The sequence below is a fragment of the Pituophis catenifer genome, unplaced genomic scaffold (genome assembly GCF_029215685.1).
Source record: "Pituophis catenifer annectens isolate HBS135680 unplaced genomic scaffold, rPitCat1.0.hap2 SCAF_6, whole genome shotgun sequence".
Classification (NCBI taxonomy): Eukaryota; Metazoa; Chordata; class Lepidosauria; order Squamata; family Colubridae; genus Pituophis; species Pituophis catenifer.
The window spans coordinates 52,020,345-52,043,527 of NW_027256886.1; the positions used below are offsets into that span (position 1 = coordinate 52,020,345).

The 23,183-nt window shown below is 35.3% G+C and overlaps 1 protein-coding gene across 1 annotated transcript in view; it reads right to left on the minus strand.

Annotated features, from left to right (window-relative positions):
- GFRA1 (GDNF family receptor alpha 1) overlaps nucleotides 1–23,183 on the minus strand; it is a 246,857-nt gene that overhangs the window by 36,156 nt on the left and 187,518 nt on the right. Inside the window, exons 5-7 of the mRNA XM_070944987.1 lie at nucleotides 20,801–20,910; nucleotides 6,730–6,864; nucleotides 952–1,130 (exon numbers count right to left, since the gene is read on the minus strand). Of these exons, the coding sequence (XP_070801088.1) occupies nucleotides 952–1,130; nucleotides 6,730–6,864; nucleotides 20,801–20,910 (424 nt within the window). The remainder of the gene's footprint in view (nucleotides 1–951; nucleotides 1,131–6,729; nucleotides 6,865–20,800; nucleotides 20,911–23,183) is intronic.

Genomic DNA, 23,183 nt, shown 5'->3' on the forward strand with positions numbered 1-23,183 from the left:
TTTCACAGGGTGGGGGGCAACAGCAGAGAAGGGTCTCTTCCTAGACTCCACTGGTCAAAATTCTTTCCCTGCCTGACATGGTGGGTGGGATAGGTCAATGTGATGTGGGCAAGGCAGTTCCTCAGATAATCTGGTCTAAAACATGTAGGCTTAAAAGGTAGTAACCGACATCTTGTAACTGACACTTTGAATTGGACCTGGAAGCAAACTGGCATCCAGCAGACCTCATGCACCAAAGGTGTTATATACACCACCTCAGGGATGCCAAAAATTGCTCCCGTGGCCATATTCTGCACCATTTTGCTAACAATCCACCATTTAATTTCTACGTACCATTGATCCGAACTGTGCATTATTGATATCATTCTCACATAACAATAAAACACTATGGTTCTTTTAGCACAGTGCAATGTGTAGACCCTTACCATTATGAATTGTTTATGGTTTAATGCTATATAATACGGGTATCAAACTTGTGGCGTCACGTTGCCATCACGTGATGTGGCATGCGTGATGCGTGATGTGGTAGGATGTGGCATGCACGTGACACATCTAGTCCACAGGCCGCCAGTTTGACACCCCTCTTATATATGGTTCAATTATGGGACTTTTAAAAGGAATCATGTCTAAAGCAATGACATAACATGAGTTAATGATCCAGCCACTGACTGAAACTCATCCATTGAAGTTGTCAAGTTCGTTTCTAAATTTCTTGCAGTTAATGACCCATCCTGCTCTATGGAACGACTTGATTCCAGTATTATAAAATCAGAACTAACTGGCTTAACATAATCTTTTGGATTCATCATTCCAACAATATATTGTTAGATGGCATGAGACAGAGAAAAGGAAGCTTGGATTTTTTGATATACATGAACATTTAGCAAGCACATGCACTTCATCAATCCTCTCCCCCTCCCAGATTTTAAATAATTGTCAGTTATTTCTTACCTTGATGTTGGCACAGGCTGGCAAATCATTATTAGTAGGTATTTCATTGTTGGCATTCTCAGAGTCATAGGTCTTTGATCTGTATGCTGTTGTAGTTAAAGCTGTGGTGGTTTGGACAGGTAGGAACGGTTGCCACACATTCACATCTGTACCATTGCCAAAAGCCTGAATTGCACTTTCTGTAGAAAGAAAAAAAAATCCACAGCAATTTCTTAAATAAGCAAATAGCAGACTTTTCCTTTTTCCATGTCACCTCCTCCCCCCTCAACGGATTAAAACCAACAGAAATAGTTCTAAAAAACAAAACTAATAAAAGAGAAAAACTCTTTTGGATTAACAAGAATGAAAGGACTACAATTCATGGTGTCTGAGTCAAGTTATAAAGCAGTTGATTGTCATGCCTGTCTCTTTGTAAACTGACCTGTTTACAACTAAGTGGTAAATGTTCCAAAGGTGCCTTTTCAAGAGGCAACTGGACTTTCTTGTTTTTCTTTGAAGACGTTTCGCTTGTCATCCAAGAAGCTTCTTCAGCTCTGACTGGATAGTGGGGAATGGTCTGCATGGTGCAGGAGTGTGAATGGATTTCCAGAAAAAAATGCATATTACAGGAACCATTTGCACTTCAGTTTAAGATGCAGACAACACAGACTCATCCCCAACAACCTGTGCCTGTGTTCAACAGTGAAGGGACACAGGGCAGAAAACATCCTGCAGAAGGCTCCACACGCATTTGCACTACTCAGGTGACCCGGAAGACACAGATAAACTTCCAAGTGGCCTCAACAACACTTTAAAAGAATGCACATGACCAGCTGCCTGCAAGGAGTATAAATCCTTCCATTCCCCACTATCCAGTCAGAGCTGAAGAAGCTTCTTGGATGAGAAGTGAAACGTCTTTAAAGAAAAACAATAAAGTCCAGTTCTCTCTTGAAAAAGCACCTTTGGGGCAACCATGACCTGAATTACTGAGAATCTCCATAGACATTTAGCTAAGTGGAAAGTGATAGTTGTGTTCAACTGTTTGTTTGCAACAATAGTATTACTGAGACAAGACTATGGGATAGAAAATCCCACTTAGCAAAATAAGTAGGAAAACCATAAAAGTAATACAGGACATTTTTAAAATAAATAATACATATCATATAATAGCAATAGCATTTAGACATCATTTCACAATGCTTTACGGCATTCTCTAAGCAGTTTATAGAGTCAGCATATTGCTCCCAACAATTTGGGTCCTCATTTTACCAACCTTGGAAGGATGAAACAACTAATATAAAGGATGGAAGGTTGAGTCAACTATCTTAATTAATAGAGTAAAAGTACCCAATGCTATTAACTCTATGATATAAACAAGTTCATACTAATACAGGTTATGAATGCAAGTTTTGGATGTTGCAAATCTGTAGTGAGTAATAGTATCATAAAAAAATATTCCAGGTATTTTACAAGAAAACAAACTCACCAGTTCAATGATGTAGTGTAAATTCATGAGTTAAAATATTAGCGACAAATTTGCTGATTTATTTATAGGAAATTCATTAAATTAATTAATTGACTGGTTATTTTTCTTTTCCCCCCTTTCAAGTCTTCAAACAAAATGTGCATAATTAGCTGGAAATATATGTTCAGCCACAATATTGAACATGTAAAACTTGAAAGGTGTAGTTTTTCATGGGATTAAATACTGCAATTATGACAAGAATAAATTGGTGTTTCTTTTAAAAAATAAATACAAATGAATAGAAAAACAGATTTTAATCATGTCTTTGGGGATTCAGCATGGATTTGGAGATTTCTTATTTGAAACTCATTGTATAAGAAATAAAAACAATTTCACTGGAGACCTGAGTATGGTAGCTATTAACACATTCCTTCCACAGTATCTAACGCTTATTATAAATCATTTTACTTTTGCTTACCTTGAAAAGATTACCTTCATTTTAACTTTTTCAAAAAATTCTAATAAAAGTAGAAAATAGACTTCAGGTTCAGACAGTTAGTGAGAAAATGAAGCCAGGAAAAATTTAAAAGTTTTAATGTCTTGCACAAAAGATGAAAATGAAGCCAGGAAAAATTAAAAAATGATAACAGTGGGTTTACAGATAGTTAACCTGAACAAATAAACTAGCATGGCATTACTCAAATACTATTGAGCAAATTCTAAAGGCTTTACCCTATGCATGTTTAAATATCCTTCTATTTAAAATGCAACTACATCTTTTTAGCATGGGGAGAAGTGTTCTCTTTTGGGGACTAAAGCATATTTGAAAGAGATTCTAAATCTCAAAAAAAAAGAGAGGAAGGGGTAAAACACTAGTACACAGATAACTATTGTATTTATATGAACGGGTGAAAAATTCTGAATTTAAGAGTCTTTTCTGAATAAGAAGTAGATTAAAAAGAACATAAGCACAGAAGAAAAATCCTGTACAAGATACTACCTAAGCTTACTAACTCCAGTTGAAATAAATCCTAGCAGTTTCACCTTCCCCCAAAATGTGTGGATATGACAAAATTGTATGTCTGTGTGTTTACATACATACATGCATACACACACACACACACACACACACACACACACGTTTGGAAGGAAGAACTGCTAGGATTTAATTGATAAAAAATGACATATATGTGCATATTTGTGTGTTTCTATATATGTCTCTCCTTTTTAATCAACTGACTGAATATCCAATACTTAAGAATTGTGCTTCTTTCTATAATCAATAGATCTTCTATCAGCTCATACTAACATTATTCTGTTTCACTTACAAACCTTTCATATTTAAATTCAGAAATGTTTGCTTTTTTCTTTCATACACAAAGAAAAGGTACAGGAGAGAGGATGAATGAAGTGAAAACAAGAGAAAAGTATTTTGGTAAAGAAAAAAACTAGGTGGATAGATGAAGGAAAGTTATCTGAACAGGGAAGGAAAGGATAAATTAAGGATTCAAAAAAAAGTTCAGTTTAGGATGCAAATAGTCCCTCTCAAACAAGGCTAATCTTCAGGCTGATCTTTAGAACATGCTAGTTCAACATGCTATTTGCACTATTTTTTTGCACAGTGCAAATTTTGCACATTCTCACAATGCTATTTGCAAATATTTGCATCTTCAGCCATTCATTTGTTTTCAAAGTGTCTTCTATTCTCAGAATATAAGATGATTTATATTCCTCTAACTCATAGGAAATTATTTGGAAAGAAAAAACCTCATCTTCCTATCAGATTAGTAACACGTCAGTGAGGACACTAAATTAGAATTAATATTTTGAGTCTTCAAGTTTCAGTGTGCAGAGAATGATTCACTTTTTAAGCATCTCTGCCTAGACACTTGCTGTCTTACATGTAATATCTCTACCGAGATTCTGAACTAGTTGCCTGTATCCTTATGATAATTCTGAATCTGTTATTTGGCCCACATTTACAACAGAAGGAAAGTGGCTGTTGGCCTAATTCAATGAACATTTCTGATAAAGAAGAGTAAATCTTTTGGAGCAAGGATTTATGTATCAAAAATGCACACCTGTCTTTGGTTATTGATTCCCAATTAAAAAACCCAAACTACCTCAAATATACAAACACAACTGCATGTTTTTTTAATACAATACATCCTTTTCACATATTAACTGAGTCATATTTTGGGTTCTCATATTTTGCACTGTTATGAGTGAATTCATTTGGGTTGATTTTCTATTACATGAACCAGACTAATATGATCTTTCAACTATTATTTCAAAAAAGTGTAGCTCTACTTTATGTATGAACAAGGCATTCTGTATATTAAAGATAATTGTATCTTTTATTTAAAATAAAGGTTTACAAAAGTCATTCCATTAACAAAAAAAGGCAATGGAACATTAATCCCCTTCAGTGAAATGCTATTAAGGCAGGGACACCTTTAATTTCTTCCTAAGAAAAAGTCTCTGCCAGGTTAGATATAATTTTTCCTCACACTGTCCTCTAATGTCCTTGCTTTATCTTCATTAACATTTTTATTCTAAAAGCAAAAGAACAATAGAAAAGGAGTATTTCTTTTCAAAATTATGCAATGGTAATTGAGTTTCAAGATATTAAAGCAATTAAGAATGTTCAATGGGAACTGAAGCTTCTCAAAATCTACGGACTATTTTTTTTTATTAGAAAAATAGATATTTAACCAAATTTAGATGGAAAATTCCTAAACCATGATTCTACCACTCAATTAGCTTTTTACATTTGATGAAGTTCTCAAATGCACAACTCAAGGCCATGGCTTCTGGGTAATATTTTTTCCCCATCCTGGAATTAATAGCTGAGTTTTAAAGTATAGTCTAGCATTACATATAGCAAATTTAAGTTCATGAGTATTCTCCGCTCTAGCATAGGTACAAAGAAACCTTGTAATGTGCAAAATGTTGGACAGTTCATCACCACTGTCAAATAGTTTCTTTCATTATACAGAATAGAAGCCTTGGTAGTACCTTAGGAGCCTTGGTAGTACAGCTAATTTCGATACTTTAAATTATGGTATGCTGAACAAGCCACAATGATTTTCTAGCTCATAACTCCAAGACAAAAAGATGGAGTCATATAACAGACCAAAATAGAAACAACCATCTAAATGTCAGGTGCAAAAAATCAGGACCGAATGTTAAGTCGTAGTCAAGAAGATTTATTGATCAAGTCTATACACAAAAATTTAATTCAACTAATGTTCAAAGCTAAATTGGAGGTAAATAATGGTCAACAGAAGAGGGGTTGGAGTTAGACCATTTGTGGAAACATAATGACTCTACGGCGATGACTCACTTAACTTTGCCCCCTCTGGCTCTGCTTTTTTTTCTCTTGCATTAAAGCAAATTATGTGTTAGGATTACATGTGACTTTATACAAGACACCAAATAAAAGCTGGTTGGAAATAGTAACCAAACATTCAAATGGAATGCTATGCCAGAGGAGAAGATCTGAGTGCATAAACCTGAAAGAAGGTGATGATTTCAATTATATTGAAAATATTTTACTATTGTACATAAAGAGATATGGGTCAGGCACAAAAGACCAGAATTACATGTGAAGTTTCAATGAAACTGATTTATTGCTCATGTCTATATTCAACTAATGGTTAGCACTATTTTGCTCTAGGCAAGGGATTCAAGGAGGGTTGGACTTGGCTATGTAGAGATACTAGGCTGATTCCTCTTTTGACTTCGCCTCCAGGTTCTGCCACTCCTTCTCCTACAATAGGATAATGCAGAGCCTAATAATGTCATACTTAACAGGGAAACAAATGTCAAACCATATCACCATTTAGAATACGCTGTACTAAAATGTACATATTATATTAAATGTTTAAACAGATTCTATATTAAAATCTTCCTGTTTGGTATTCAGGCTGGATCAATTTTTTTGCATGGGCTTTCTAAATACATGAAATCTCTTATCAGTATTTCTTAACCAATGGCATGCACACATCTAATATCATGCAGAAACAGCTTAAAAAATAAGTTCAGGAAAAGCAGATTTGAGATGATATCTAAATACATCAATTTTGGGGTACGGTTGTGGTTAAGTATTCAAAGTTGTTCAAAAAGAAGAGCAACAATATGTTGTGGACGATTTAGATTTTTTTTAATCTTTAGAGAGTATTTGCCTCCTTGGAATAATGACCCTGAGTTCTTGCATCTTTGCTGTGTAAATAGATCTCATATTTGTAATTTTAGGGTACATGACTCTGTTGGCCTGAAATTATTTTATAGCACATAAAGGCATGTTATAAAGGTAACATAAAGGTACTCACTAAGGCATGAATTATCCTGGAAGAAATTCAGAAATTTCAGACATTCTTCTATGTCATTGCCACTGCTGCTGCAATCACACCAAGGTGCAACGCTGAGATTATTATAATTTAAATAATTTGGTGTCATAACTGTGCCTATTGAAAAAAAAATCAAAAACAACAGTTTATGTGACCATTTTTTAAATCAGTCAATCCTTACTGTATAAATCCAAAAGGCTACTCAAAGATATAAAACAAAATATTTAAATACAGGTTCTATGAATGCTCTGTTGCTATACACAATCTCCCACCCCCCACCAAATATTATACATAACATCAAAGAAATTGAGTATTTAAAATTTCTATAAAGGTAGATATTGCTAGGTAAGTTATAACTATTTAGATAATAATTCATACATAATAATGGTAGCATAAAGAGACAGTAAAGAAGTAAAGTAAAGAGGTACTGGAAAAACAGTTGTTCAGGAATACTCTATTGAAAATATAAATATATAAATTAATTTAGAATGGTATCAAAAGATATGAACACAATAAAATATTCTAGAAAAGACATTCTATTTCAATAAGTGCATAAAATATTGAGGCTGGGCTATAGAAATCCAGTAGTGAGAGCTGTCTATATGATTTTCAATAACCTAGTATTCTTTTTCTTAATTGTATAGCTTATCTGTTACCAACAGATAAGCTATATCTATTTATTGTTCAAGACAATGAAGAAAAGTATGAACGGATAGTATAGTGACAGAAGTAGTGTATGTTTACAGTGTAAGCATAAGCAAGCTTTTGGTCATATTCAGTTCAAAACTTCGGAGGTATTTTTCTGTGTGTGTCTGTGTGTGGTTGTGTGTGTCTGTGTATGCGGTAAATATGGCATTATTGATTATGAAGGACACTATGAATCCAGCACTAACTGCTTTAATGCCATCAGTGAAGAATATCTGAATCTTCAGACTGGCTATTCTTCATATATTAAAGTACTATTTTAAGTATAGAACGACAACTTACAGTAAAAAGACTTATCATTTAGTACTAATGTAACGGAAAGCATTATTCAGCTTTATTTATTTTGTGGTCTTGAAGAATAACCAATAGGGCTAGGTAATCTTAAATAAAAATTATAATATCACAAAAAGTACCCTGTGAATCTAAAATATTGATGATTACTAACAAAAGTGCTTGTTTTTAACCCTACGGGGGAAAAGTGTACTTTAATTGCACCTTTAAAATATAGAATATATAGTTAACCCAGAATATATGGACATATTGGAATATTTCAAAAATTTGGAGCAACAGCAAAGCAGCTTTCTCCAACATTATGCAGTCCAGATGTGATAGACTGTAACATCCAGCTGTTGACCACGTTGCCTTGGAATTCTGGAAATTATAGTCTAAAAGAGAAATAACTTTCTTCAGAATAGTTTAGCTATAGATATGTTATTCGTGACACACATTCATATTTGAAAAAAGTAGCATAGTTAAACAGCAACCCTGATGAAGTAGTAATAATCATGTAGTATTAGTAGCATGGTTAAACACTCAGATTAAAAATATAATGTGAAACTGGGAAACAGGAAAAAAATCGGTGTTTCACAACATTTTCTGAGTTCTTGAAAAAACAAAAATATATTTCAGGACAAAATTACTGACCACTATTAGCAATATGTTCCCTATTATCTTGGTTTATAACAGGCATAATTTAATTCACTAGGACTCTTGGCTGAAAATTATGTAAAAAACTTTTTTTTTTTTTATTGCAAAAGTTTTACAATTACATTTTCACCCCTTTTTTCACCCCCCCACCACCCTCCCCAAACTTCCCATCCTCCCTAACCCTCCCTAACCCTCCCCCCCCAGACTTCCCTATTACATACTCATAACTAATAACACTAATAAATAAACCTGAACCCATCCCTCCCCCTATATAATTTTTCCTCTTTGTCTCTTTACATTAAAATATTTCTAATACATTATTTTCAAATAAAAGCTATTTGATACTTTCTAGTTTGGTATTTGTTCTGAACATATTCTATCCACCTTTTCCATTCCCATTCATAAGTCTCTTGTGAACAATCTTTTAAATACGCTGAAATCTTCGCCATCTCTGCAAAACTGGCCATCTTCAAAGTCCATTCCTCGATAGTAGGCAAAGCTTCATTCTTCCAGTATTTACCTATCAACAATCTTGCTGCTGTTATCATATACAATATTAGTTTTATTTCACCCCGTGTAAAACCCTTAACTATACCCAATAAAAACAATTGTGGAGAAAATTGAATTTTTTTCTTCAAAACATTCTGCATGACCCACCAAATTTTTATCCAAAAAGCCTTAACTTTCCTACAGGTCCACCATACATGATAATACGTAGCATCCAAACATTCGCATCTCCAACATTTTGGCTGAACATTAGGGTACATACATGACAACTTTTTAGGATCTAAATGCCATCTATAAAACATTTTATAAAAATTTTCTCTCAGGTTTTGCGACTGTGTAAATTTAACATTCTGAACCCAAATTTTTTCCCAAGTTTCCAGCATCACTGGTTCTTCAAAATTCTGTGCCCACTTAATCATACAATCTTTAACTAATTCCGTTTCTGAATCTCTTTCTAACAAAACATTATAAAGCCTTTTAATATGCATTGGACCTTTCTCTCTTATATGTCTAACCAATTCTTCCTCATGCAACATAATACCAGTTTTTTGGTCCTCTTTCCATCTCATTTGTAATTGATTATATTGTAACCAGGTTAAATTAATCCCTTCGTCCAACAGTGTCTGCAATGTCTTCAGCTGCCATCTGCCCGCATCTGTAAAAAGAACCTCTTTATATAAAAACCCCCCGAGTGACATTATATTTGTATTCCACAAGGTATGACCAAGATCCAGCCATAGCGGTATTTTATAATCCCATTTGAGTCGGTGCTTCTTCCAAACTTTCATCAGGGAGTCTCTAAGTATATGACTTTTAAATACTTTATCCACTTTATTTTCATAGAATAAGTAAGCATGCCATCCAAATTCAAGATCAAAACTTTCTGCATTCAATATTCCAGCCTTTTTATTTCCAAACCAGTCACTTGTTAAAGTTAAAGCTGCTGCATCATAATATAACTGTAGGTTTGGGAGTTTAAGGCCTCCTCTTTCTGGAACATCTTGCATAATTTTCAATTTCACTCTCGGCTTTTTCTCGTTCCAGACAAACTTATTCACACCAGACTGCCAGACTTTCAGTTGTTTATCACTTTTAAGCACCGGAATCATTTGGAACAAAAACAGAAATCTTGGCAAAATATTCATCTTAACTGCTGCTATTCTTCCAAGTAAAGACAGTTGCAGCTTTTTCCAAGTCTCCATGTCTTTCTGAACCTCTCGCCACAACACCTCATAATTATTTTGAAACAATTTCATATTTGATTCTGCAACCTGAATTCCAAGATATTTTACCTTAGGTACAATTTCAAAACCTGCCCTCCTTTCAAGCTCGTGTTTACGATCTTGTGTCATATTCTTAACTATCATTTTAGTCTTTTTTGAGTTCAGTTTAAAACCTGAAACTCTACCATAGTCTTGTATAATGTCGTTCATCAGGATTATTGATTCCATTGGTTGTGATAGGGTAACAACCAGATCATCTGCAAATGCCTTTATTCTATAATCCTCTTGCCTTATCACTATACCTTTCAAAATTTTTGAGTCCCGTATTGTATTTAGCAAGACTTCCAATGTTAATATAAATAAAAGTGGGGACAACGGACATCCCTGTCTTGTTCCTTTTTCAATTTTAAACTCTGTTGTCAAACTTCCATTAATAATAATCTGTGCTTTTTGCTCTTGATAAATTGCTGAAATCGACTGTATAAATTGGTCCCCAAAGCCCATCTTTTTTAAAGTCTTTAGTAGAAAGTTCCAATCCACTCTATCAAAGGCTTTCTCCGCATCCAAAAAAACCAGCACTGCAGAAATCTGTTTATTCTTATCAAGATATTCCAATAAGTCTATTACTTGCCTTACATTATCCTTCATATATCTGCCCTCAATAAATCCCGCTTGGTCCTCATGAATTACTTTTTGGATTACTGGCATCAACCTGTTGGCTAATACCTTCGCATAAATTTTATAGTCTGTGTTCAAAAGAGATATTGGTCTGTAGTTCTCTGGTTTTTTAGGACCAACTTGTTCCTTTGGTATCAGAGATATATAAGCAGTTGTCCAAGATGGGGGTATTTTACCCCCTTGTTGAATATTGCAAAATAAATCTCTAAGTTGTTCCACCATTTCAGCTTGTAAAGTTTTGTAATACACTGCAGTCAAACCATCCGTGCCAGGAGCTTTGGCTGTTTTTAGCTGCTTAATTGCTGCTATTATCTCCTCCTCTGTTATAGGATAATTCATTCTTTCCTTTTGTTGATCAGTAATTTTTGTAACTCTCTTATCCTTTAAATATTTTTCTATAAGTCCATTCTGCACCTCTTCTTTGGCATATAATTTAGTATAATAATCCACAAAAGCTTCTTTAATTAATTTTTGTTGAAAAATTTCTTTCCCTCCAATGTTAATACTATCAATAGTCCGTATACTTTGTTTTTTCCTCAGTGTGTAAGCCAACCATCTGCCCGGTTTATTGGCATTGCAAAATGTATTATGCTTCGCGTATTGTAAACTTGTTGCAACTTGTTCCGCCATAAGCATTTGAAATTGGTCTTTCAAAAGTTTTATAGCACTTCGTATTCTTTCATCTGTTGGGTTTTTAATAAGTAATTGTTCCTTATTCTTTATTTCCATTTCCAACTCAGATCTTTTCTTTTGTCGGAACAGTCTATGTTTAGAATTCATGTAGATAAGTACCCCTCTCATATAAGCTTTACTAGCGTCCCAAACAATTTCAATTGGGGTACCTTTATTCAAATTTATCTCAAAAAATTCTTTCAAATGCTTTTTAAGTTCTATTGTATTTTTTTCATATCTAAACAAATTCTCATTTAATCTCCAAGAACGTCTCTCAACCTTATCCATCTCAATTTCTATCCATACAGGGCTATGGTCAGTCAAAGTTCTTGGAAAAATCTTTGTTCTTTTTGTCTTAATAAGTAGATCATTTGACAACAGGATAAAATCAATCCTAGAAAAGGATCTATGTCTATCGGAAAAGAAAGTATAATCCAATTCATTTGGATTATGTATTCTCCAAACATCTTTTAGTTCCATATCTTCTTTCAAATCAAAAAAGGTCTGCGGTAGTCTAATTCTAGACTTTGCCAAGCTCTTTTTGTCTAATTTAGAATCAATTACTCCATTCCAATCTCCCATAAATAAAATAGATCTATAGTCCCATTGCACTATTTTAGTATGTAACATCTTGTAAAAACAATCCTGTTGTTGGTTGGGAGCATAAATTCCAATCAAAAGAATTTGACCATTTGCTGTAAGCAATTCAATTGCTACAAACCTACCATCTTGATCTACTTCTATAACTTTTGCTGTTAATTTTTTATTTACATAAATAACCACACCATTCTTTTTCTGCGAAGTTGAAGATATATAATGTACTCCTAATTTTGAATTTATCAGATATTTCTGATCTTGAGTTGTAATATGCGTTTCTTGTAAACATATTATATCATTATTAAATTGTTTCAAATATGTAAATAGTTTCTTCCTTTTCTGTGCTGAATTCAACCCATTAACATTCCAAGATAAACACTTAAGGGTCATCGGCCTGTTTCTGGAGCGCAGAGCAAAATATTTGAAGTTCATCCAAGAGCTTCGATCTTGCTCCTCCCATAGCTCCACTCTCTTGTGGGGTACTCTTTGCTGCCTTCTTGTCTTGTCTTTCCTGTTGTTGTTGTTGTTTTTGTTTAAGTAATTTGGATTGAGCTCTAGTTATACGTTGATCTTTAACTTCAGTCAACTGAATCAAATCCAAAATTGGAGAAGAATCCAGCAAGGGCTCACTCAGAAAACCTCCTTCTGCACCTTGCACATTTTCTAATTCCTGCTTAGGCTGTTCTTCCAATTGCCTCTCTTCACTCTCCTTAATCTCCAAAACTGTAGATGTACGTGGAGATGGTGTTCTTTCCTTAAGAATAGTACTATAAAAATGTTGTGCCTTCTCCACAGTATTCAATCGATATCCTTCTCCCTTATATCTAAAAATTATCCCAGCTGGCGCATCCCACCGGAAGGGTATCTGTAAGTCTTTCAATTCCTTAACAAGAAAACCAAATTCTTTTCTAGCTTTCAGCATTTTAGGAGGTAATTCTTTAAAAATTACAAGTCGTGAGCCCCCCACTTGTACAGAGGTGTGAAAAGATTTTTGGAGGATTTCATTTCTAATTTCTCTCTCAGTAAAATATATGACCACATCTCTAGGCAGTTGTCTTTGTCTGGCCACCCAAGAGTTCACTCTGTAAATTTTATCTATTTTGTGAAATACCAGATCAGGGACTTCCGGTTTGCGAGCCTCGGCGACGGCGGTGTTTCTTCAAAGACCGCCAGCCCCGCCGCCTGTAGAGCCGCCCCGCGATCGAGGAGCGGCTCGAAAACTCCAAAATCTTGAAGATTGAAGGAGAAGAGATAGCAGGGTACAGGTTGAGCCCCTGTAACCCCCCAGGGAACTGTTTCTGGGGAGGAAACAGGTGTGGCTCCCTTCCAACCTGCTGAAACTCCGGGCGGCGTGGGACGTTTCTGCTAATTAGCAGAACAAGCCGGCAGCAGCAAACTCTTAAAGCGAAAGGAACTAATTTTAACAAACAACGGAAATATCAACTTGAATCCAGAAACTTGAAAACTGCAAGTATCAGTGCTTTGTTGACTTTCTAATTTAAAAGAGAAAGTGAGTGAGTGAAAGTGATTTGAAAAAAAATGGCGCCCAGCATTTGAGTTAACGAGCTAATGAAAGTGGATTTGTGAAGCCTTCCTGCTTTGTTACAAAGTTATAAAGCTGCTACAAAGTTGCTCTATCTAAAGAAAAAATTTCTTTTTCTAAAATTTGACTTTGTTTTACTTCAGCTTCACTTGATTAAATCTGGGGGACTTTTTTAGAAGCTTTTGTGGAAGAGGGAAAGGAAAAAGAACTTCCCTCTTTAGAAAAATTAGCTTACGTGGCACAATGGCTTCAAAGAAGCAGGAAGGGAAGGCATCAGGGGGGGGATCCCCCACACATAAACACCAAACGCAACTTCCCCCTGCTCAACAGTTACAAACTCAGAAAAAAGAAATTGATGTGGGAGATTTAAAAGACTTTATTTCTAAAACTTTGGATGAAAAATTTCAAGAATCTCAACAGGAAATAGATCATAAACTTCAAAAATCACATGAGGAATTTCTGCAGGAAATTAATGAAGTTAAAGATATGGTGAAGCAGAATCAAAATATGGTGACCAAAAAAATATCAGAAGTGGCGTCTGGCCTGGCAAATTTTATTGGGAAAGTTGATTTTAAAGTTGAAGAACTCAAATTAGAAGTTAATGTTAGGATGAAAGATAATGACTATAAAATTGAAGAAGCTGATAATAAAATGCAGAGAATTGAAGATGAGATTGTCATGATACAATTCCGGGCGATGGAATTTGCCATACGGCTTCGGGGAATTCGAGAGGAGGAGAGACAGGACTTGAGACAAGTTTGCTCTGAAGCCCTGGCTAAGATCTTACAAGTTAACCCTGATCTGGTATTTCACAAAATAGCTAAAAAACTTAATTAATAGTTGCCATAGTATGAATGGGAATCAGATGTATGTACAAAAGGGCATACTCACCAATTTCATGATCTTGAATTGCTCTTTTGAATAAAATGGCTAACCTACTCTCTGGATCCATTTGCCAATTCTGACAAACAACTCTAGTGATGATAACTGCCTACTGTCTACAGAAGCATGGCAAACTTCAGTAACAGAGCTTTGAATTAATGAATTGCAGGTGGAAGAATGCAGACAAACAAACAACTATTACAAGTCCTATTAATCAAAGCTTGATGAAAGATAAATAGGAAAGATAAATTGAAGAATAACCCTTATATCACATGCATACCACAATCAGGAATAAAGAGGCTAATAAAGTTCTCCCATTCAAATGAGTGAAACAATAACAGTTAAATATTGTATCTAGGGCACAATTTATATCATCAGAAATAAATATATTCCAAATAAAAACACAGAATGAAGTTGATGAATACAACAAAAGAGAGCTAGTATAGAAAATGCTTCGCATGGGAGATGCAAAGGGGTATTAAATAAATCAGACTAGAACCATTAATGTAAGAATAAACTCTCTGTCTCTGTCTCTGTCTCTGTCTCTGTCTCTGTCTCTGTCTCTGTCTCTGTCTCTGTCTCTCTCTCTCTCTCTCTCTCTGTGTGTGTGTGTGTGTGTGTGTGTGTGTGTGTGTGTGTTTATTTAAAATCATATCCCTAAAAAGAAAAAAATTGGAGGAGTTTCAAAGTGTTTGAACACCTGGTCTAGCTCACTACATTGATTTTGTAACCCACGTGGTATATAGCAAACAGGATGTGTTAAATCATTCACTGTTGAACAAAATACAGAGTGAAATATTGCTGCTTAATCCACACAAATTTAATCCACACATTAGTTTGATCAAACTAATAATTCAGATGACCCATTTTGAAGATCACAGTGTACATCAGAACAAAGAATTAAGTGTTCACACACATACAGGGGCCAGTGATTATTTAACTAAATATGTGACACACTACTTTCATCTGTTATTTCCTTGTTTGTTTTTTATAGTTAGTAAAAGTTAATAAGCCATTAATAGTGATAGTGATTTTACATACTTATTCATTGTTTTTATCTTTGTTGTATGCAATCCAGAGTCACATTTGGTGAGATGGGCAGTTACACAAATTAGATAAATAAATGAAACAAACAAACAAACAAACAAACAAACAAACAAACAAACAAACAAACGATAGGGTGAAGATTTCCTGTTCTTCCTCCTCCTCATTATGCAAATTGTTTGCAAGAGATGATTCACATCATATGAAAACATGTAGAAAGCACTTCCTTTCAAATTGTTGAAATACCTATGTCTTTTTCCAGAGTCTGCTTACAGAAATGACCCTGGTTGAAGCTATTTTAATTTTTCAAAGGGGGATGCGTTATACTCAATCCCACACTAACAGCATTATACGGTTACAATACTATATATCATTATTATATGTGACAAGGCCTGGGAGTCAGGAAGTATGGCTGAGCCTGTACATTGGTCATGTTGATTTGAGAGGAACGAGTTTGTTTTTTTACCTCAGCTGCTCTCTCTTTGCATGCTGTTTTCTTGTTTTTATATTTTATTTTAAGATTGTTATCCTACCCAGGGTCATGAATTTGGGATGGGCAGCCCAATAAATAAACAACTATATATGTAATCCAGTTGACATACACATTTGCCCACAAGGTTAGCTAATAAGCAGCAATGGGTCACAGTTTGTTGACATGTGTGGAAGGATAAGGAATCAAAGAAAAAGCTTCTGTTAAATCTGGAATTTGTAGCAGTATTTCCCAAATCAAATAATATTGTTTTTTTTTTCTCATTAGCTTATAATGTGGCCAAGTGATAATAAGTTGAACAGACAGTTGTCTTGTGGGACCACAATCTTTTTTTCTAGAGCCTAGATCAGGGCTGTCAAACTCAATTTCAATGAGGGCCACATCAGGGTTGTTTTTGACCTCAGGGAGCTGGAGTAGGCATGGCCAGGTCGACGTCACTCCTGTCGGGAAAGCCTGTGGTGGCCCACGGTGCCTCTGCCAGTGAAAACGGGCTCGTGAGCTCTGTTTTCAGCTGCCATGGCCTCCTTTAACCCTTTGCCAGTGAAAATGGAGCTTGGGTCCCACTGGCAGAGGGTTGCAGGACGGTTGCAGTCAAAAACAGAGCTGAGGAGCCCATTTTCACTGGCAGAGGCACTGCGGGCTGGTCCTTTGCTGTTTCCAGGGCAGCTCTGCGGGCCAGATGTAAGTACCCATGGGCCAGATCCGGCCCCCAGGCCTTGAGATTAACATCCCTGGCTTAGATATTTATCATCTGGAACCAATATAGTTCTTAAACATATGTCATATGTTTTGCTTAATTTGAAAGGTGATGGTCACTGGCTTCTATCAACTATTCTTTGGTGACAAGGGGCAAGGATATTTAGTCATATGGTTTTCAGAAAGGGACTTTTTTGGGATAATCCATCAGTCCAGAACTCTTTTCCTGAGGAAAGAAGAAGCATGGTCCCTTCTGATTTAGAAGAATATTAAGGAATGTTTTACTGTGGTTAATTTGTGGAAAATGTGTATGGATAATTTGCCATTTAACATTTATATGACTGTATAGCTTTGTTTTGTTAGCAATGGTTAATCTAACTGAGTGTATTGACTGATAAAGAATACAGTACTGAAGATAAAAAGAAATGCAAGCAAATTGTGGCGATTTTGGCATGAATAACTGCCAATATTTGAACTGGAATACATAATATTAAATTTCATAATACAATAATTGTAGTCCATAATAAGCTTTTTGAATGTGTAATTTCAGTAAATAGAAAGTATTTTGAAACGGCATCTTCCAGAAAAGAATCATCTCATTGACAAAACATAGGCAAAAACACTCTGTGATAAAAATGCCAGTTGCAATGCAACCAAACTGTTAATATATAACATTACAATAATCAATTTAACTTAGTATTCTACACTGATGGCTGGTCTGGTTTGCCAAAAACACAATTGAAAGACTTATATTTTTAAACAATTTTTTTGTGTGGTCTGCAAGTTTCTCAGTGTAATGAGAGTAGACGAAGCAAAAACTCTTGTTTTCATCCTTGTTATAAGTAAGAAAGGAGAATGTGTTTTCCCTTCAGAATCATATATCCACTTATGTTGGTTCCTCAGGATCCTTTCTACTGAACTTGAGACCAAAGGATGTTTTTGCAATGATCTTTCTAGCATTTGTGTAATACCTTAGCCTATGGAAAAATGAAAGTGCACTTCTGGCTTTGTTCTCTTTTTCTTTCTTTGCTTTTTCACTTTCTTTTCCTAATTCTTAGTTTCTGTTAGCTTTTATTTTTCTTGTTTAAACTTTAATAAAGTTACTACAGAAAATAAAAAAGGAAAATACGTGAACGTGTATCTCTGTAAACACTATAATTATTGTAACGCTAAATTGAAGAACAGTTTCAAGAAAACTTCCAGGAAAAGTTATCATATCTGGGACTATTTGCCAGAAGTTGTTATTCTGACCTAACCATAGTATTAAACCTATTTCCTACCAGCAGCTAGCATTTATAATCATTTCATTGAATGATGTCTAAGATGCCTAGTTCTTTGTACAAAAGTCTATTTTATCTGTAGCTAACTAAGCCATCTGTTTGCATTTGCCCCCATAAAAATCATTCATGAGATTCTTCAAAGCTATCATACATTGCACGTTCTCCTAAATTAATACTTTGGTCCAAGAAGGAGACAACATTCAATGGTGTGACAGCATTTCTTTGATAGCTACTGGTTCTGGAGGGGGAAAAAATGCAAAAAGACATATTGTTTGGTTGAGAAAACAGAAATGCCATTATATTGAGCATATTTAGATACTTCCAGTGGCTATTTAAATGTGATGGCTTCTGGCTTCTGAAGTATCAGTTACTCTGAAGTTTTCACTGTATTTTCTATTGTCCTGCTATCTGCCTATTCTTCTGAACAAGCATATTTTATTTTACTTATGTTTTTCTCAGATCATATTTCATCAGAATCTGATTTGCTGTTTTCTCACCTTCCAGAAGCAACAAGAAATGTTTCATGACAGGTGCAAAATCTGAACTTGAAACAAAACAAATACCTAGCCTTTATATTATGTGCTCACCATATTTCATTCATTCATTCACATACAAACATACATACATACATATATATGAAACATTTCTTATCAAACCAAAGGTCTTGTTTCGAAAGACAGTCACTGAAGCAGTCATGGTATTATAGAACTAAATATCATGTAAGAAATGAAACTTAAAAGACTTTTGCCTTTGCTGGAAATGACAGATATGCCAAACTGTTCAATATGCGAAATAATGAGGAAAATAATGATTTTTGCATCAAAGAATTTGTTTTACAAGCAGAAAGACTGAGAACCAAGTGAGAAACTTGTAATTTATTACTTATCCCATTTATTTATCTTTACTCAAAAAGTAGAAGAAATAATAATTATATACAAATTGACTGAAGGAAATTCAAAACCTTGATATAAAAAGAGATATAGGCTAATATTAGTTATATGTACTCTGATCATTTTTCCTATTTATGTACAGAAAGGAGAAAAACTGTAACTGGGCATCACTCCTTCCAATCCTGATCCTCTTAGTTTGAGTAGGAAAACTGTTGAGTTCCCATAGTTATGACTCTACGTGGCCGCGGCTGTTGCCGGGCTATGTTGATTGGTTCTGATGCGAGCAGCTTAAGTGGAGGGAAATCGCTGCTCGCTCATTGGTTCTCGCATCTGACAGCTTACTATTTAAGTGGCTGTCAGGAGTCAGGCTCCGTTCTGTTGCTTGCCATAATTGGTGTTTCTTGTTTGGTGTTCTTGTTAATAAAGTTAAGTTCGAGCAACCAAGCCTCTGTCTGTGTTTGTCCACTGGACTTTACAAAAACTAGGGAAGATCATAACTACTGTATCAGCCAAATATATATACAGGCATCCCCATGAGTGGAAATACCAATTGTCCTGGCTTTTTTGCAGACTAAGCAATCTATAATTGCTTTCAGCCAGCCCCTCTCTCATATGAGATGGCAGGAAATTGTCTCTGCACAATTAAGTGCTCTGAAGACCTATATACTACTAATATCTCTCTCAAAAAAAGAGCATATTTTACTGTGCACTGCCATTGTAATGTTGCTTTTCATATAACACAACCAATGTTACAAGGAGAACACCGTTGTTGTTGACCCATTACACTGTGAGCTTCTGATGGATGGTGAAACTCCTAAAATGAAGGCAAGTCACACCAAGAGTATTTGCAAGCTGTGCTAATGAGAAGTGTTCTGTTAATATATTTAAATTTAGTAGCTGGAACAGTGGGGCTGTGCAGTTAGCCAAAACACACTGTTATAGTTGATTGGATGGAGATTGCTGGCTCCTGCATGAACAATCTGCTCTGTGATTGGTTGTTGTGAGCAGGGGGGGGGGAGTTTTCCCTTTTGTCCCACTTTTTTCTTCTGTATGTCCTGTATGCTCTTCGATTTACTGGATGATGCTCCTGTTTGCCTGACTATCTTGTTTGTAGTATATATAGATGTAAATTATATTTATTTATTTATATAAAACTACAAGATCTCTAACTTCATTAGGACACCTGTTGTGCAATTCCATGACATATTCATTAAAGTGGTCTTCCTAATTATAAATCCCTTGCAAAGTATGGACCTCAGGTCTCAGGATTTTTAGTCAGCATGGCAAGCATCAGAATTATGGGAATTATAGTCTCTGCCTCTGGATATCGTCTGGTTTGCAGAAGGCAGTTCCAGAAAGCAATGGGGTATTCTATGACTTTGAGAGGAAGATAACATTGGCTCTATTTTATGAACAAAACTACGCTACAGAAGAAAATGGTAATGGTAGGCCTATATTTTATAAAACAATTCATCCAATTTTTCAAAGAAGATCTAGTTATGTGATATTCCCTTGTTAGATTATGTGAATGAATTGAAGTAGTCACTTCCAAAGTAATGAATTGCTAGGCGGCGACAATATACCCTGAACTAATGTTGAATAAAAAACAATTCTTGCAAGTAGTGTGCCTATGTAGTGTCTTTCCTTCTATAGAACCTTTTCCCATCCCATGGAATCCTTTTTCCTATCTATGTTCATTTCAATCTTAGCCTCCTTATGTATGAGATTATAATTTGGGGAAATAAATTGACTTTCATTTTAAAAATAGTCATGTATAGCCAATGCAAATTCTTTTGTGGAGTCTCCAAGTTATCCATGCATTTTGTTTTTCCTCATTATTCTTTTCTCCTGTTGACATAAAACAAGGAAGCATATTTTAAATATTTAAGAAAATGATCCTTCCCCAAAATAAGCCTTACCAATAAGCCCTGAGTAAGCAAGGAGGCAGTCAGCATAGTTTTCTTTCAGGCAGCTACTAACAGACCGTGACTCAGGCTGGCAGTTTGTGAAAAAGTCTGCAAGACGAGATCTGCAATGTGGTATAAAAGAGAGAGAGAGAGAGAGTGAGAGAACAAATAAAAAACATATTTTTTTTAAAAAAAACTATCAAACTTCCAGGTGATCTTACCGTTTGCTCTTCTTTCTATCAATATTTAATTCTTTTTGTGCATGTACACAATCAAAGTATTAAAAAGGTTTCTTAGAAAGGAAATGCTCAGCACTTATCTCGATGCACAGCAAAAAAATGTGTGAAGATATAATGGGCAAACACTCCCCTCAACCCACACAAATGTTGCTTTGAAAATGTACATTTTTATACTCAGCTATCTTCCACCTGAAAATAGAGAACAGTAGAAGCTATCAACAATATGTTCACAGTAAGTTTTTTTCATCAGCGTTTGAAATCTATCAGAAGGAAACCCACATCTGTTCAAACATATGGTTAATTTTTATGGATTTATGTATTTATTTGTATTCTACCTTTATTATTTTTGCAAATAGTTCAAGGCAGCAAGCATAGCTTTCACCTCCCATTTTCCTCCCAACAATCACCCAATCACTGGATTGAGATGAGAGAGAGAGTGTGACTGGCTGGCTTTCATGGATAAGGCAGGACTTGAACTCAGGGTTTTCCCTTTTCAAGCCTGATGCCTTAGCCACTAGACAAAATTGGCTCTCTAGATACAAATTGGCAATGATGTCGATAATTTCATAGTTAACTTATCTTTTTAAAATTAATAGCTGCTATAAATGTTGTGTAACATTTTCATGTGACACTTAACACTTCTGAAAGAATTTTACATACAAAAAGTGTAGAGTGGAAATAACATAGGTGGACTGGGATTCACTAAGATGATGAGAGTATAAAGATGCTATCGATAGAACATGAATTTACTATGGAAGTGCTTAAGAGAAGCACTAGCTCACAAATCCTGCAACTCCCACTGTGATAATAATTAAAGAAAAGACCTTCAATCTCTGTTAAAGAGTAATCCCTAATTAAGTACAGGTGGTGCCAAGTTTACTGGAGATTAAATTTGGCATCATAATCCTTAAATGGTTATTTACATTATTAGAAGAAAATTCAACCAAACTTTATGGAATGTATAGGAGAATCATTAATTAACATGTTATATTTTGTCATAAAATCTTTTTTATTGTTTAAAAGTATTAACAATTATAAGTACCACCCTATTTACTGACTTATCTCAAAATGGCCAGTAAAGATCAATCTAAAACAAAAACAAAAACAAAACTAGGAGCAGGAGACACAGAAATATGCAAGCAAAATTATTCCAGTAATATTGCATTGGGTGACTATTACTAAAGAGTTAAATTATTTTTCCTGACTAAGAAAAAAATAGCTGAATGGGAGTTCACTTTGGAAAGACTGTTGGATTAAGGTGAATAAGCAGCAAGATTAGCTCTGGCTTTGGGTTTCCTCCTAACCATTCTTTAAAGAAAATGCAGCAATAATACCATGTCATATAAAAGCAGAGACTTTCAAATTTCTATTTTATTAAATCTATTCAGTTTGATCCTCAAAGAGGTATTTACCAATATACATATTGTATTTAGAAATAGCTTTTAGAGATGGCTAGCTGGCTCAGCAAATAAATTCTAGAAGCGAAAAACTTATTTTCCTCACCAGAAAAGGGTATAAGGCAGGGGTGTCAAACTCGCATAGTCACGTTGTCGTCACATGACATATCATGACTTTCCCCCTCTTCGCTAAACCAGGCATGGTCACCGTGTGACACATCCAACCTGTGGGCCGTGAGTTTGACAGCCCTGGTCTAAGGTTAAAGGGGAAGGGGATGAAGTAACTTTCAAATTGGAAATCATGGAAATAATGTAATGTAAATAACAGTACTTTGGAGAAAACACAAAAACTGACTCACCTCATTTGTGCACGTTGGCCCCGGTCTCCTTTTCGCTGTCAAGAGGCCTTCAAGAACTTCTTCTGTAGCTGGCAAGGCCGTCAAGGCTTTCCTGAAGGCCTCTACAGCTGATAACAGGAAAGCCTTGCTGGCCTTGCCAGCTGCAGAAGAAATGGGCCGGCAAGGCAGGTGTTGGGGTGTGCAAGGCCTGGCTGCAACTGTCCGAAAGTAAGTAGTAAGGCAGCTCCCAGCTCCTCATCCCCACCCTAGCTTAGTTTTTACCCGTGCACCCTGGACTGGGTGATGTCTTGGCTTATTTTGGGGGTAGGGCTTATGTTGGGCACACGTGTAAAAATCAAGCTAGGACTTACTTCCACGGTAGGTTGTATTTTTGGGGAAACATGGTATTTATTCTGCTTGT